General features: G+C 36.8%; 2 protein-coding genes across 3 annotated transcripts; one reads left to right on the top strand and one right to left on the bottom strand.

The window, feature by feature from the left end:
- Positions 1-1,866: 1,866 nt before the first annotated feature.
- On the bottom strand, positions 1,867-8,245 carry twnk (twinkle mtDNA helicase). Of its 2 annotated transcripts, XR_014609053.1 has the most exons (7): positions 8,156-8,240; positions 6,248-7,635; positions 5,788-6,028; positions 5,510-5,617; positions 4,882-5,043; positions 3,959-4,100; positions 1,867-2,636 (listed from the first exon to the last, which is right to left on the bottom strand). XR_014609053.1 is itself a non-coding variant. In XM_084135761.1 (6 exons), the coding sequence occupies exons 2-6, from the start codon at positions 7,608-7,610 to the stop codon at positions 2,280-2,282; spliced, it is 2,211 nt and encodes a 736-aa protein (XP_083991887.1). In that variant the 5' UTR covers positions 7,611-7,635; positions 8,156-8,245; the 3' UTR covers positions 1,867-2,279. The 2 variants fall into 2 exon arrangements, 1 of the variants encoding a protein (XP_083991887.1); XM_084135761.1 differs by lacking the exon at positions 4,882-5,043 and having other exon boundaries at positions 8,156-8,245.
- Positions 8,246-8,435: 190 nt separating this feature from the next.
- On the top strand, positions 8,436-9,879 carry mrpl43 (mitochondrial ribosomal protein L43). Its single transcript, XM_084135762.1, has 3 exons — positions 8,436-8,721; positions 9,168-9,274; positions 9,441-9,879. The coding sequence occupies exons 1-3, from the start codon at positions 8,591-8,593 to the stop codon at positions 9,647-9,649; spliced, it is 447 nt and encodes a 148-aa protein (XP_083991888.1). The 5' UTR covers positions 8,436-8,590; the 3' UTR covers positions 9,650-9,879.
- The last annotated feature ends 5,524 nt before the right edge of the window (positions 9,880-15,403 follow it).

Raw genomic sequence — 15,403 nt, 5'->3', positions numbered from 1 at the left:
GTCTGTCTTCTAGTAGCTGTGCCAAGAGAAATCTGAATCATTCCCTTCCGAAACTTGCAGAGACGGAGAGTGCGAGTAGGAGCTGTCCATGAGCTAGGAGCAGGAGCAACTTTTTGTAAGTATTCTGATTAATTATTTTGTCATTTTGCCTCCACGTCCCCCCGATTGCCCGCAAGCTTCTCCTCCTGTCTATACGGTAGTCTCTCTACTGTGCGACAGAGAGTCGCGTGGTTATGACGCAATTGTTAGCCTATTTTTACAAAAACTGCTTCTACGGGGCCATAACGTAAGATACAAGGTAATGGAGCCTTTTATACATTTTCGTGTTTCTTTAGAAATAAATAATGGACAAATGGAGTCTTTAAACGCCTCAGATGTAAAGTTATTCGCTGTCAAAGTGACGCCAAAATGAATGGGAGTCAATGGAATGCTAACAGCAGGTGGGGGTCTGCTAATCAATGGCGGCGCCCGGGGAAGCTTCAATATTTTATGAAACCCTGCCCCCCTGTTGAAAACAGCCGCGTCTCCGTTATCCGCCATTTTTAAATATAACGACGACAACTCCTCTCCCGTGGCATCATGGGATAGTAAAGTGTCCATCGTATGCGCACTTCAGAATCTCGCCGGAAGTAGTAGGTCATCCGGGTACTTCTCGCCTACTGTTTTTCGAATTCTATGATTTCGGACATACTCTGCTCGCGTACTGTTTTTCGCATACTATATAGTAGGGAAGTATTCGATTTCGGACGCAGCCAATCTCTCGAGTCTTTCGTTCTTCCTGTCAGTCCCATAGAGGCTATGCTGTCGGTACCGGAAAGAGAAATGATTAGCTCACATCTCGAGTCTTCTGGTCTGATTCTTCTGAGTCTTTCGTTCTTCTATCACATGATGAACGAATGACTCGAATCCGAAGTCGATAGACTCAAAACATGAACTAATCAATTCTGTATCCGGTACTACAGACTGCAAAGCTCAGTTTATGAGGATGTCACGATTTGAGTATTGATCAGTAGCCTACCCATAGATGGCATTAATGGGAAGACTAATTAAAAATTAAGTAAACAACTCAGCCATTTAGATATCACCGCTTTGTCACGTCAAAATCAAACTTGAAATGGCCTGAAAACATAATGACTGTGGGGTTTTTTGGTGAACGTGATTTCACCAAGTACCACATGTTCCTGGATCAACATCTTTGTTGATCCTGGAACAACTTTCCAATCAAATTTGAGGGACAAGTTTACAGTTTATGACAAGTTTAGGCTTAGAACCAGGGTGAGTTGCCTTCAACATCAGTGTTATTGACCTATCATTTCCCTCTGATTTTAGGGAAAAGTTATGGGTAGGGTTAGGTTTAGGGGTAAGGACAAAATTTTAGGACAGGAATGTTATTCCAGGATCAACAAAATACAAAATATGTTGATTCAGGATCATGTCTTACTTGGCAAAATCACAGTGACCGGGGTTTTTTAGTGAGCAATCAGCTTGGGGAAATTAAAGGTGCATCTTCATGTGTACAAGCTTGAAGACTGCTAAAAAAAATAAGTTGACTATTAAAAAGAAAAGCTGAACTCTAGTTCACAAATAATATTGTTTAAATTGAATTAAGTCATTATTTTGGAATAAATGTAAAAATGCGTAAAAACACTAACTTGATGAAATGTATTCTTGTTTTTAATTGATAGAACATTGCATAGTGTTAAAATACAAAATAGAATTGTACTTGTCTTTATCTAATGTTTAGTTAAGCAGAAAAATTAATTGTAACAGGGACATACATTTATATTTGATTTTTTATTTTTAAATTATGAGGACTTATCCTCATTTTAAACCACCACTGATTTATAAAGATTCAACTTTCAGAACTGTCTACAAAACACTTTATTTACAGTTTTCACAGCCTTCTTTAAATAGCTTATGTGTGACAATGAAACAGAAATATATCGCATTACATAAAATGGATTTACATTAATGAAATGTATGGCTGGATCCCTACAAATGCAGCTTTATGGGTCTTGTCTCATATTTTAAGTGCTTTTTTGCTTTTTTAACCCCCCTAATTAACAATTTTTAAACAAAAATAATTTGTTTCATTTTGGTGCATATAAAACATCACTGTATATAAAACATTGCATAAAATTTAAGGGGGTCTAAAAATACAAACTATCCATCCAGAACCACCTCTATAAACAAACAATGAAGTGTGTTAACATCGTAACATTACATTTTCATGTATTACACATTTTATTTGAATTCATGCAAACAATGATTTCTCTGAGCTACTGATTTTTTCGTTCTCCATCTGTGGAACCCTTCGTTGAACCCTTTCCTGCTGCTGAGCCCTTAACTGTCTTGGTCTTGGCTTTTGCAGACTTGACAGGTTTCTCACTTGTTTCTTTGAGCTCAATCTCCTCTGTTTCCTCTGTGCTGTTATTCTTGTCCACTGTCACCTTACGAAGTTTCTGCTTTCCTTTCACAGGAGCAGTGAAGGTAAGCGAGGCTTTATTAAATTCTAAGGGAAAGATCCCCACGTCCCCATCAAAGCGGTTCTTGGCCACCTGAAGGGACCTTCGGCCAGGACACGTCACCAACTTCTTCTCCTGAAGGATGAGCACGTTATCTGCCTCCTGACTGGCCTGATATGAGGAAAACTATACATTAGACCTGGTAGATTTTATTAGGCTATACTATAGGTTTTAATGCCATATCAGCATCTGAGGCTATCTTCATGGCAAAAAATACAAGGGTTGCATAAATACAATAAAAATAAAAAACAAACAAAAATAAAAGTACAGTAGTTAAGATTATAAAAGATGTTTTACATTTACATATGATAAAAATACAAAAACCTTTTCTGGTAAAATATTACTAAACAAGTCCTTAAAGGGATAGTTCACCCAAAAACGAAAATAAGCTCATGATTTACTCACCCTCAAGTCATCCTAGGTGTATATGACATTCAGAGTTATATTAAAAAATGTCCTGGCTCTTCCAAGCTTTATAATGGCAGTGAATGGCTGTATATTCCTGTATAGTCCATCAAAGTGCATCCATCCATGATAAAAGTGCTTCACACGGCTCTGGGGGTTAATAAAGGCCTTCTGAAGTGAAGCGATGTGTTAGTGTAAGAAAAATATCCATATTTAAACCTTTATCGATTAAAATAACTAGCAGACGGCCGTACACAAGTCGGCTTACGCCAAAAGAGTAACCCGTGGCGCATGTATGACGTAGGATGTAGGAGTAGCGTAAGCTTTGATGCCTCTCGCGGTTCAAACAAACAGCTGGGCAACAAACTCAAGCTCCACCGACATTTCTCTTTAAAAATTCTCATTTTAGACTTCTAATTCGTGGCTGGTGTTTTGTTTTACTCTATCCTCTGCACTCCCGCGTTCGTCATTACGTTGTGCGTCAAGGTCAAGGGTTACTCTTTCGCCGTAAATCGATGCGTATGGCCGTCTGCCGGAAGCTAGTTATTTTAGTCGATAAAGTTTTAAATATGGACATTTTTCATTACACGAACACATCGGTTCTCTACAGAAGGCCTTTATTAACCCCCAGAGCCATGTGAAGCATTTTTATCATGGATGGATGCACTTTGATTGACTATACAGGAATATACAGCCATTCACTGCCATTATAAAGCTTGGAAGAGCCAGGACATTTTTTTATATAATTCCGATTGTATTCGTCTGAAAGAAGAATTTCATATACACCTAGGATAACTTGAGGGTGAGTAAATCATGGGCTAATTTTAATTTTTGGGTGAACTATCCCTTTAAGTGAGCTAACTACATACAAATGTATTATACATGGAAACTAAGCATGTAAAATTTCGGTGTATGTAAATAGTACAATGACAATAAAGAATTATCTATCTAAAATCTGGATACCAAGTTTACAGCTCAACTGAAGTTGCAGAGGAATAAACATGCAGAGATGGCCTTTATATACCAACCTTGGCTGTGCCAAAGATGGATGCTGTCTGCAGTTCTTTATCATCCTCTTCTTTCCGAGGGTGGATAATTAAAGTCACGTGACAGCAGCTGTTTGTGGCAAACTTCCTGAATGCTCCAATTATGTGGTCTTGTACTGCAAATCTGAGAAAATTTTTTTTAAGAATACATTATCATTAGTAATCCATTTATTAATTATAAGTATATATTAATTAAGTTTCTCACACGTTTGGGACAATTGTAATTATTTGATTAATTGGTAAGGATTTTTAAAATATATATATTTTATAGAAGTCTGACTCAGAAAGAAAAAATTCAAGCTGAAGAAACACTTGATAACTAAGCAATGAGCACTATAGAATTTCCATGACTATTTAAACGGACAGTATGGAATTTTTCGCCACTAGGGGTCGCTAACCTCTTTACAATAACAAAGGCGTAGATTGATGACGCAACATTTGCTAAGAATTATGGATCTTGTCGTCAACGTCAAGCCGACCGATCTAATAAAGTTTATGGATGACTGAATACATCGATGTTTTTATCATGACTGTGATATAAAGCAGTTCGGGATTGCTAAGAGACTGCTATCAGCTCCACACGCGACGCGAGTCCCGCGGATATAAAAGGAATAAGGACATTTCATTCTACCGAACGTGTATACACGCAAGTGCAGCATTACAACTCACAGGTCAGTTTATTAGACAAATTAAACTTGTGAGGTAACGCAGCGCTGTTTCACTTGGTCTAACATTACACTATCACACTAAACTGCATTTGAATGTCTTGAAATTTATGTGTTAGTTTGTCTGTATGAGACTAGCAGTAAACTAGATCAACATTAGAATAACATACAGATCATATTCTGACATTTTATCATTGTTGAACTATATAACATTGATTAGTTTTATGTAAATGTGCTCACCTGTTTAATAAAGTACATGTAGGAGTGGTCGAAGTCTCGGACGTGGAGCTCTCGTTTATATACTGTCTATGGGAGCTCTAGGCATCTCGAAAACACCGCGCTGATATTGATTCTCGTGTTAGTTCTCCTTTTTTATCCAAAGTCTGCTTGCCATGGTCCATACTGTTTGAACGAAACAACAACAGCGTGCAAATAGACATTGCGAACTACACAGTTGTCCACGTCTGTCGCTTTGGTTACTATCAGACGGCTCTGGTTCATAGCTCTGGTTGCCATGGCAGCACGAGCGGAAACCAGGGACAACGCGGATATGACGCCATTGACGACGACAAAACGGAAATAAAGAAACGGGACGTGTCTTCGAATTAAATTACAAATTTCTTCTGGTTTGAAAGTTGTTGGAAACAGTCGGGATAATGTAAGTACACAACTAAAAAAATATATATAACATAGATATAGTGATTTTTGCTATTTTTAAAGCAAAAAAGTTACATATTGTGCCTTTAAGATTCCATTAATTTCCATGATTTTTCCATGGTAATCACACTTTTGAAATTCCTCTATATTTCCATTTTTTTCAGGACCATGGGAACTCTGAATAAATAGCATATTAAAATTGTTGCCTCACTTGTCCAGAGACAGGTTCTCTTGGCCCATCATAAACTGCAGGTTGTCAATGATCACATGACTGATGTCATACAGGTAAACGGCATGCTGCATGGTATCCAAGACAGTCCTGTACAGACATAAAAATGGCATTTCATATTTAAATATCATGAGAAGAAGCTGGTCATCTGCAAAAGGAAAATATAAAAATCTACGTAAGAGCCTACATTACAAATCCATGACTTGCAATACAAACAAACTATGTATTCAATTTTAATAAAAAGAATGGCAATGATTTACTTGATGTTCTGCTGTCCATGGAAGGTCATAAAGTAGAGAGGCAGATCCTCAAACTTATCGGCCCACATGTCATATTGGTCCAGGTTCTCCTCCAGCCTTTGCTTGGCAAACTGGGTCAGCATAATTTTGGCCAGGCGCACATTGTTGATTTCAAAGCTGCCCCATAATGTGTTGACACCCTGCATGCACAGATCTAGGGCGCACTCGCTGATGAAGGTGGTCTTTCCACTGCCCGTGGGACCTTCATATACAAATATACCCAAAATATTTATTGTTTATATAATATTTATGCACATATTTATACTTTGTTTATTTTTATATTTATATTAAATATATATATATATATAATTATAAATATTAGTATTTTACATTTATATTATTTAATAAATAATAAAAACCTTTGAAGAAAAATGGTTAGAGTGCAATTAAGCAAAACATAGCAATCCTGTGTTGACTTTACCTGTAAAAACCGTCAGCTCCCCCTTGCGATGACCTTTAAGGATTCGATTAAGCTCAAGGAATCGAGACCACTGTATCCCAGCCACCTGCTCCACATTAGCCAGTTCCCCGTACACATCCTCCCGTAGCTGTTTGAAGGACACAATGGACTTGTGGGCAGCAGGGATGGAAGCCTTGACAATTCGCACCAAGTTCCTGCCCTGGGCCAAAGCCTCACTGGGGCACGGCTGAAACTCCCCTGGCCGGATCAGAGAGCAGCGTTTCAGTCCAAGTTTCCTGGAGAATATTTTTGAGGCTTCCCAGGAGCGCATATCTCCCCCAAGCCACAGTGTGACTTTCTTGAATTGCTCCAGATAGGGCAGGAGGATCGGGGGCAGACAGCTTACACCCCGAGGCAAGGCCAAAGACGGAAGACCGGTAGCCTGACTCACTGCCATGCTGTCCACCTCACGTCCCGTGAGCACAACCTCACCGTCTTTCCGTCCCATCAAAGGCAGGCCGAAGAGGTTGTGGTAGCTGGAGACTTTTGGTACTGTGGCTTCAGTGTAGACCACCCGTCCATCATCTTTCACGGCAGCAGAAAGCAATTTAACACCCCGGAGGCCCGAGTCACGTCCACTAAACCAGGGGAACACCAGACTCTTAGTGGGTTTGAAGAACCGTACCCCAAATTTCTTCAGTGTGGCATTGGTGAGTTTACCGATCTGGAACATGGCTTTAACAAGCTGCACTTCCTCTTCCAGGAGGTCGGAAAATGGCACGGAGCTGCTCCAAATTCGTTGCACCTCCTTCATCTCCATCTCTATTTCTTCTTGCTCCTCCAAGCTCTCAGGAAAACCCAGCAGCACATTAGGGCTGATGGACTTCTGACCCTCATTCAACATCACCTCAATACAATCCTGGAGGTCCTCCCAGCTCCCCTCCACTAAAGTCTCTTTACACAGAAACTGTCCGGTGGTTTTATCGATAAACAGAGAGTAGTTTTCTCTTCCAGATCCCTCAGGGGCCGGTTCCAGAAAAATACTAGGAGCATGTAAGCAGCTGTAGCCATCATGGAAAGGGATATCTTTAGAACGAAGATACTGTTTGATATCAGTCACTGTGAGGGGCTGGACAGGGAAATCGATTATAGACTTTGCATCTTTTCTTAACGTTCTGCAGAAATATAAGGCAACAGCGGGTCTTAACCGGTTTGCAAAACAATATAAGGTTGGCGCCCTAAAAGAGTGCTGCAGGACTGGATTGAGGCAGGGCTGGCAAAAAGATAGATATCTCCAGAGAGAAAGATGAGAGGATTTACAGGGATTACAGCCCATCCCCTGCAAGAGACAGCCTGCCCCCTTGAGAAACCTGCTCCTCCACATTTGCTGTTAATTCAGAACATCAGACCTGCATTGATTATAGACAATTTGCTCAATTACAATATGCAGTTAAAAAATGTGGCTGAAACCGAACAAGAAAAAACCAACTTTCCTGTGATATTGTGATAAAATAATTTCAATATTAAAACTGTGAATTCCAGTACATTAAGACATTTAGATGAGATCATGAATATGTACTCCATAATAGCAATAACATATCAATCATAACATTAACAATCATTAATCCATTCATGTATAACAGGTCATTAGTAGATGTGCATTAAAATAGTTGCAAATGTCATGAAAATATATTTTCATATATGAATGCACATGAACTATTATAATGCTTGCAACGGATTTATTAATTAAAGTTATTATAAAGCGTCACCAAAAATAACTGTATACAGTATATGCATGACCCCTAACGTATTACTCAACAATTTATTATATACGTGTATCTATAAAAGTAATGAAGCTAGTGAAGAGAAACGTTGGCGGGAAATATGTGTAAGAAATGCATATACCGTAAATATTTGATATAAACTTACTAAACTGTATGAAGCGCGCCAAACTGCATCATGTGTATGCATGTCCCACTGAACACGAGGTCCGAGCTCCAAAATACTTCCGTGTGAAACATGAAACTCTTGTCGTAGTGTGTTAAGACAAAGCGAATTAGACTGTGTAGCTTTAAATCGTAATAAACATAAATTTAGAAAATAAGTAAGCTATCATGGTTAAATTCCCTGTAATAAAGTTATTGGGAACTTTCTGTTTGTTACAAAACTGTATTTCAATCACTTCTGATGCGCAGCTTCTATTTCCACCCGGACGACAATTTGTAACGTACGTGACATTACACATGTCTTCTGACGGCTGTCCTCTAAATCTAATAATTCAACGTGCGTGATATTATTCAAACCAATTCTGACAACAATCAAGTAGTAAGTTGAACTGAATGTTGCATCTCTGAAGAGGTGGACATGACTGCTCGAGGAACACCGAGTCGTTTTTTACAGAGCGTTCTTCACAATGGAGTGGGCCGCTATGTTTGTCAGCTAAAGCGAATCTCTCTGGTCTTCTCAAAGAAAGGACAGGGCTCTTTAGGAGTCAGGTGGGTTTACATCAACTGTGCTGATCATGTATAATAACATTGTACATAAACTACCCATAGAATGATCACTCTGTATGGAGAGTGAATATCTGATTATTTGTATTTTTTAGTGTTGTTTGTGTATCCGAGATAATATAACATAATAGATTATATAAAATCATAATTTTCAAGAAGTAAAATCTAAATTGTCTAGGGCTTTATGATAGTAAAATATGAATATTTATTTTAATATATGAAATTTTATTTATTAATTATTTTTAAATTTGTATTAAGAATTGTTTATTATTATTTTGCTGTGGTGTAGTATATGTAATACAGTTCACATTGCAAATATTTGTGGGGTAATTTAATTTGAGTAGCACGTTTCAGTGAGATCATTTGACATTGTGAATTATTTGTGTCGTTTATTGTAAATCATTTAATTCTAATGATATATATTCCTCCAGAGATTTCATTGAGGAAGGTGTGGTGGACTTTGCCAAGAATAACCCAGGAACTGTGGTTTACATCTCCCCTCAGTCCTGCAGAATTCCTAAAATAGTAGCGGAATATTGTAAGTATGACCTTTCCTGATATTTTATCAAAATGTTTTAATCTGCTCTGCTGGCTTACAGGTACACCTGTTGTTTCTTGCAGTAATGACTAAATGTTTATAATTTGAAGTTGTCAGATATATATTAAATACCAGTGTGCTCACTGTTTTGATTTGATCTATGCAGTGAACGGTAATGTGAAGGAGGAGATGGTCACCAACAAAACATCTCAGCAGATTGCCGAACTTATAACCAAGATGTCCAACCAGTCAGGACTGGACATCATCCGCATTCGAAAACCCTTCCACACAGACAGTCCCAGTATCCAGGGCCAGTGGCACCCCTTTACAAATCGACCCCCCAGCATCGAGCCAGTGGGCCAACGGACAAAATAAGCAATTTGCTTTGTATTTATTCCCTGATTTATGTGCTGACCTGTTGGGTGAGCTGTGAACTTCCTCTGCCACAGCATGAAAATCAGCACAAATTCAACAGTACTATGATAATTTAGATGTTTTAAGCAGTGAACTGTTACTAGACTGTTAAAATCATACTTTTCTGTTTGATCATTTTTGGCTTGATAAAGTTTATATAACAATTAAATTCTTTATAATATGCCATCCAACTGTTTCCATTGGGTTTTTTTTTTTTACCTAAAATGTTTAGAAGCAGAGGGTGAGTAATTTTTCCACTCCTTTATAAGCTTAATAAAAGCCTACTTTTGAAATATCGCGTTTATAGTGCATATTCGACGTTTATTTCTAAGTTTAGCGTGGCAAAACAGACTGGACAGATCTGTCTTCCTGTTTATTACTAGTTATAGCACCAAATAAACATGAATGAACAAAAGAAAGTATGTTAAAAGATTCAGTACATCTTAATGAAATGTATTATGTCTCATGTAATTGTTTAATGAGTGTTTCAAAAGCAGGAAGACGTCAATAAAACAGCTTTCGTAAAGCCAATGATTATATAGCATGTTAGGAAAATTAACTCAAGAGAGGAACATTTTGCTAAATATATGCACTATATTACATATTTATTATATTTTTACTCATATCATTAAAAAAAATATGGTCACACTTTAGATTAGGGTCCAATTCTCACTATTAACTATGACTTTAGCCTCAGTAAACTCCTAATTACTGCTTATTAATAGTTGGTAAGGTAGCTGTTAAGTTTGGCTTAAGGGATGTAGAATATGGTCATGCAGAATAAAGCATTATTATGTATTTTATAAGTACTAATAAACAGCCAATTTCCTAATAATATGCATGCTAATACGTAACTAGTTAATAGTGATAATTGGACCCTAAATTAAAGTGTTACAAAAATAGTATAACATTGTTATAAAACTGCATTATATCAATATTGTAGGAATGAGTTGTTAATTTTAATCTTTAATAATACGAGCTGACAGGTATGCATGTTTACAGCATTAGTTGAGAGAGATTTGTTTCCTTAACATGTTAATTAACATGTAGGCCCTACACTGTACCTGATATTTAGTAAAATGAATCGAAATTGAATCAAGTGAAAAGTTCTTAAAATATATATATTTTTTCTTATTGTAGGCTTACATTTTTATAAGAACCATTTTCTACTATTTAGTGCAATAAAAAGTTTCCTTGGATGCTAAAGGATCTTCATGGAACCATGAAGCGCTATACAAATAAATGTGTGTGAAATGTGAATTATTATTATTTTTTTAAATCAATTGAATGATTTTGTAGGCCTTACAATGCTGACAACTGGCAGATGTTACACAGAACAGAAATTTTGGATCAGGAAGTACAGGAAATCATACTATTGCTAGCTGTAAAAACATATTTCTGATTTTGTGGAGGACGAAATGTAATAATTTTAGAATGAACAATAAAAAAGCCTTATTGGTTGATTATTAATCTGAATATTAGGTCAGAAGGGTCATTCTGTGTCAAATCAACCAAATATTTGATTTTGTTCATATTTTTCTGTAGAAAGACAAATATAAATAGTGATGGAAGACAAAATATTAAATGTCACAGTCACAGATGTTTATTTAATAGTAATCCACTATTTTGAAAATTCGTCAAAATGACAATTTTCACCCTAAGATTTGGAGTCAAATTACAGGGGTGTAAAAATTACTTTAGAAAGATGGAAACATCATTATTTTATTTTTACACAGAAATTGGTAGGTCTATTAGTTAAATCTGCTGACTTTAGCAATCTTTGTTTCATTAAATGGCAATGCCAACGGTGGACAGTTCAAAAATGGCAAAAAGCACTTCCTGTGTTTTTTGCCTCAAGTTTGCACGCCTGTAACTCAAGAAGTCTTAACGATATCTTAATATCCTTTTAGATTCTGGTTCTTATCGAACTTTCCTTTTGGTATCTTCATTTTAAAGGACCTCGATGGTTCAATCCCAGAGATATGGAGATCTTAACGCGGCTCCGTGAGTAAATTGTACACATTTTCAGTGGTCAAAAACCAAATGTGGGTGACTTTGCATACAGCTGATTTTTTTTTTTTTTTTTTAAGGAATATTTGAAGAACAAATTATGTTTAAACTAGAAATGTAGCCGTGTTTTTTTTTGTGTGTGTGTTTTTTTAATCAACACAATTGCATAGAACATATCTAATGGCTTTAAAAAATAGTTAATTAGGCTACTCAGTAAATATACATCCATGATATTTCATATTTTGATATTTCATAGTTTTTTCATTTTGAGCCGGGGACCTCTGGTTGAGTTGACACGGAATGACCCAGAAGTGTTTCCCCCTCAGTACTGCAGCAGCTGAGAAACCAACCTGCATTGTGTGCGTTTAATCTACAGTGACAGCGACACAAAGCTTGAGCGCACGGGAGAAAAGCTTTTCTCACTCCCACGTATTACTGGCAAAAAAGCAATAAACGCAGTATGCCACAGACGTTGATCATGTTGGGGGTGGGAACATTAAAATATGTTGGCTGTAATCAGCATTAACAGTTTTGGCTTCTTCTTCTTTCTTTTTTTTTTTAAACAGCACGTTAAACTCCGTTAACAAAATGTGACTACTACAGAAGACATTCAGAACACAATATGACTTCTTTAGGCTTTGTTTTTTTGCTGCCGCTTGAACAGCAAGGTAGAACAACAGAGATTAATCGGTTGCTGGGTAGTAACCTATAGAAAGATAGCCCGAGGCTGGGCATCTAATCAATGCAAGCCATGTTTTAATGATTCAGTTCACAAGAGAAAAGTATATTTATTATGTCCCATTTATTACAACCAGATGAGACTAGTGCTCTGATCACATCTTTTCTCCCCAGTGAAAACAAGCTTGACCTATTATGTGGATTAAAGAAAGTTCTAAATTAAGAGCTGTGTTGCTAAGTAACAGATACATTGGGGACATACTAAGAGGCCTGATACAGATGGGGATCTGGTTAAAATCTCCTACTGTGACGGTTTCTTTCTTGCATGCAGAATGATCTTTAACCTTTGAGTCGCACAAGATACAGAAGCAGTAACAATGATAATAAATGCTTTAATAGGATGTAAACATCAGATATCGTTTTGTATGAATAAGCTCTAAAATATTGAAACAACATGTACCGGAATACACACCGTGACTGACATGTAAGCATAGCAAAAACTTTGGGAAAATATTAAGTGCAAAAGGTTTTGTGCGATTATAGGGAAGGCAGTGGATATTCACAAACACAATGACAGCAAACCTCTAATATTTAAATTATGATGAATCACAGTTTATGACTAGAAGTACACCATAGACATACAGCACTTAAATACATGTTAATACTGAGAACAATTCATCAGTGCACGCTATTCCAAAGAAAAAAGTTTATCTTCGTAATCTCTTACTAAAATATAACTTCACCTTTTCATCTGATGTCCCTAATGCTTTTATGCACAATTGTGCTCACCAAAGTTGCATTTATTTGATCAAAAATACAGTAAAAACAGTCATTACAATTTAAAATAACGGTTGTCTATATAAAATTAAAATTATTCCTGTGAAGTCAAAGCTGAATTTTCAGCATCATAACTCCAGTCTTCAGTGTCACATGATTCTTCAGAAATCATTCTAATATTCTGATTTGATGCTCAACAAACATGTCTCAGTGTACACACACATATATATAAAGTGTGTGTATATATATATATATATATATATATATATATATACACACCTATATTATATAAACAAAAACCTTTGTTAGATGTGATTAATTGATTAGACAGCACTACCAGACACCCAATAAAATTTGTTTTATATTGACTTGACTATTGACAGTGAAATGCATTTTTGATGTAACATCAACATACTGACACTCGTACGTGCAACGGAAATTAGTTTAAACGAAGACTGATTAAAAAATGTCACGTAGATCAGACAAGTGGTTGAAGTTTGGGGATGCAACATAACATCTAAATTGAGAAGGGAAAGTGAGAGATGGTGAACAAGAGATGAGCTGAAGCACATTGAGTCAGTGTGATGGCACTCATGTTAGCATCATGACTTCTGGCCAAAAACAAGCACATCATGCGTCTCTTCCTCCTCGTTCTGCTGACACCACTGCTCTCTCTGCATCTTGATGGAGTCCTTGCAAAGCAGTGCTGTTCCTGTCAGCAACACTGACAAACCGAGCAGCACGAGCTGGGAAAGCCACTGGGGAGCGATGACAAGAGCTGACTCAACATCTCTGTGTAACACTGTTTACAAACCAGCGCAAAACCAGGGTCACAATACACACAGAAGAAATAAAATATACAGCTATATGGATTTTAGGCCTGTCAATTTAAATGTAATTAAATTAATTATGATATGCTGAATCAAATTAATCTCAGTTACTTACAATTGCTCCCAAATGAAAATAATTCAGGTCATTATATAGTCCAGTCATTTTATGAAAAAAGGTTGAATAAATTGCAACAGAAGCAAACTCAACTGATTTTGTATCCTCAATATGTCCTGAGTAAGGAAAAAAAGGCCCGAAGAATCCCATTAGGGGAAAGTTTCAAAAAAGACCCAAATATAGCCTATTCATACGCCTATTCGTTCTTTTTCTTACGTGAATAGGGTAAAAAAAATGTACCTTTAGATATCACCATGAAAATTACTGTTGATTACTTGCATCAAGACAAATAAAAAATGTATTACAAGTTTTTTTAAATTGTTTGTTAACATGGACAAACGTTGCATAATCTAATTATGTATGTGCTAATTTGCATAAATACCACAACAGATCTAATCATTGGGTCTTGCCAGGTGAAAATGTCTTGTTGAATCTTGTTGACACACAACAGTAAAATACTTAATGTTAAGGTCTGAATGGAACCCATTTAGGCTACCCATGAGCATTAATACATAGAGGCAGGAAGAAGTACTTTAAACCAGCCTTTATTAATTATTATTGCAGAGATGGGGTTTGGGGCTGGGGCTGGGTCAGTGGGACTGTTTCTGGGGATTCACTTTTTATTTTACCTACCTTTTGTCTTCTGCATTCTCCTTACCATTGTCTCCTGTTCTTCCCTCAGACTCATCCCCCAGAAACAGTCCCACGGACCCAGCCCCAAACCCCTTCTCTTAAAAATGAAGGCTGGTTTCTAAAGTTCTTCCTGCCTCTATGTATTAATGCTCATGGGTAGCCTAAATGGGTTCCATTCAGACCTTAACATTAAGTATTTTATGGTTATGTGTCAACAAGATTCAACAAGACATTTTCACCTGGCAAGACCCAGTGTTTAGACCTGTTGTGGTATTTATGCAAATTAGCACATACGTAATTAGATTATGCACCGTTTGTCCATGTTAACAAACCATTAAAAAAAACTTGTAATACATTTTTTGTTTGTCTTGATGCAAGTAATCAACACAGTAATTTTCATGATGATATCTAAAGGTTTAAATTTTTACCCTATTACCATAAGAAAAAGAACGAATAGGCGTATGAATAGGCTATATTTGGGTCTTTTTCGAAACTTTCCCCTAATGGGATTCTTCGGGACTTTTTTTTCCTTACTCAGGACATATTGAGGATACAAAATCAGTTGAGTTTGCTTCTGTTGCAATTTGTTCAAGGTTGACCCCCATTTTGGCTTAAAATGACTGGACTAATAGTCCAAGCATTATAGTAGTAAATCGATAAATAGACATCACA

The sequence above is a fragment of the Abramis brama genome (genome assembly GCF_963993115.1).
Source record: "Abramis brama genome assembly, chromosome: 14".
Taxonomy (NCBI): Eukaryota; Metazoa; Chordata; class Actinopteri; order Cypriniformes; family Leuciscidae; genus Abramis; species Abramis brama.
This window is presented reverse-complemented; position numbering and strand designations above follow the sequence as displayed.

Bases quoted from the DNA above. Each gene is read 5' to 3' on its own strand.
- twnk (XM_084135761.1), bottom strand. From the start codon at position 7,610: ATGTGGAGGAGCAGGTTTCTCAAGGGGGCAGGCTGTCTCTTGCAGGGG. The intron at 6,029-6,247 runs GTAAAGTCAACA...TTGTATATGAAG, and splicing joins GGAGCTGACGGTTTTTACAG to GTCCCACGGGCAGTGGAAAG. The intron at 4,101-5,509 runs GTGAGGCAACAA...AAATTTTCTCAG, and splicing joins GAGAACCTGTCTCTGGACAA to ATTTGCAGTACAAGACCACA.
- mrpl43 (XM_084135762.1), top strand. From the start codon at position 8,591: ATGACTGCTCGAGGAACACCGAGTCGTTTTTTACAGAGCGTTCTTCAC. The intron at 8,722-9,167 runs GTGGGTTTACAT...ATATTCCTCCAG, and splicing joins CAGGGCTCTTTAGGAGTCAG to AGATTTCATTGAGGAAGGTG. The intron at 9,275-9,440 runs GTAAGTATGACC...TGATCTATGCAG, and splicing joins TAAAATAGTAGCGGAATATT to TGAACGGTAATGTGAAGGAG.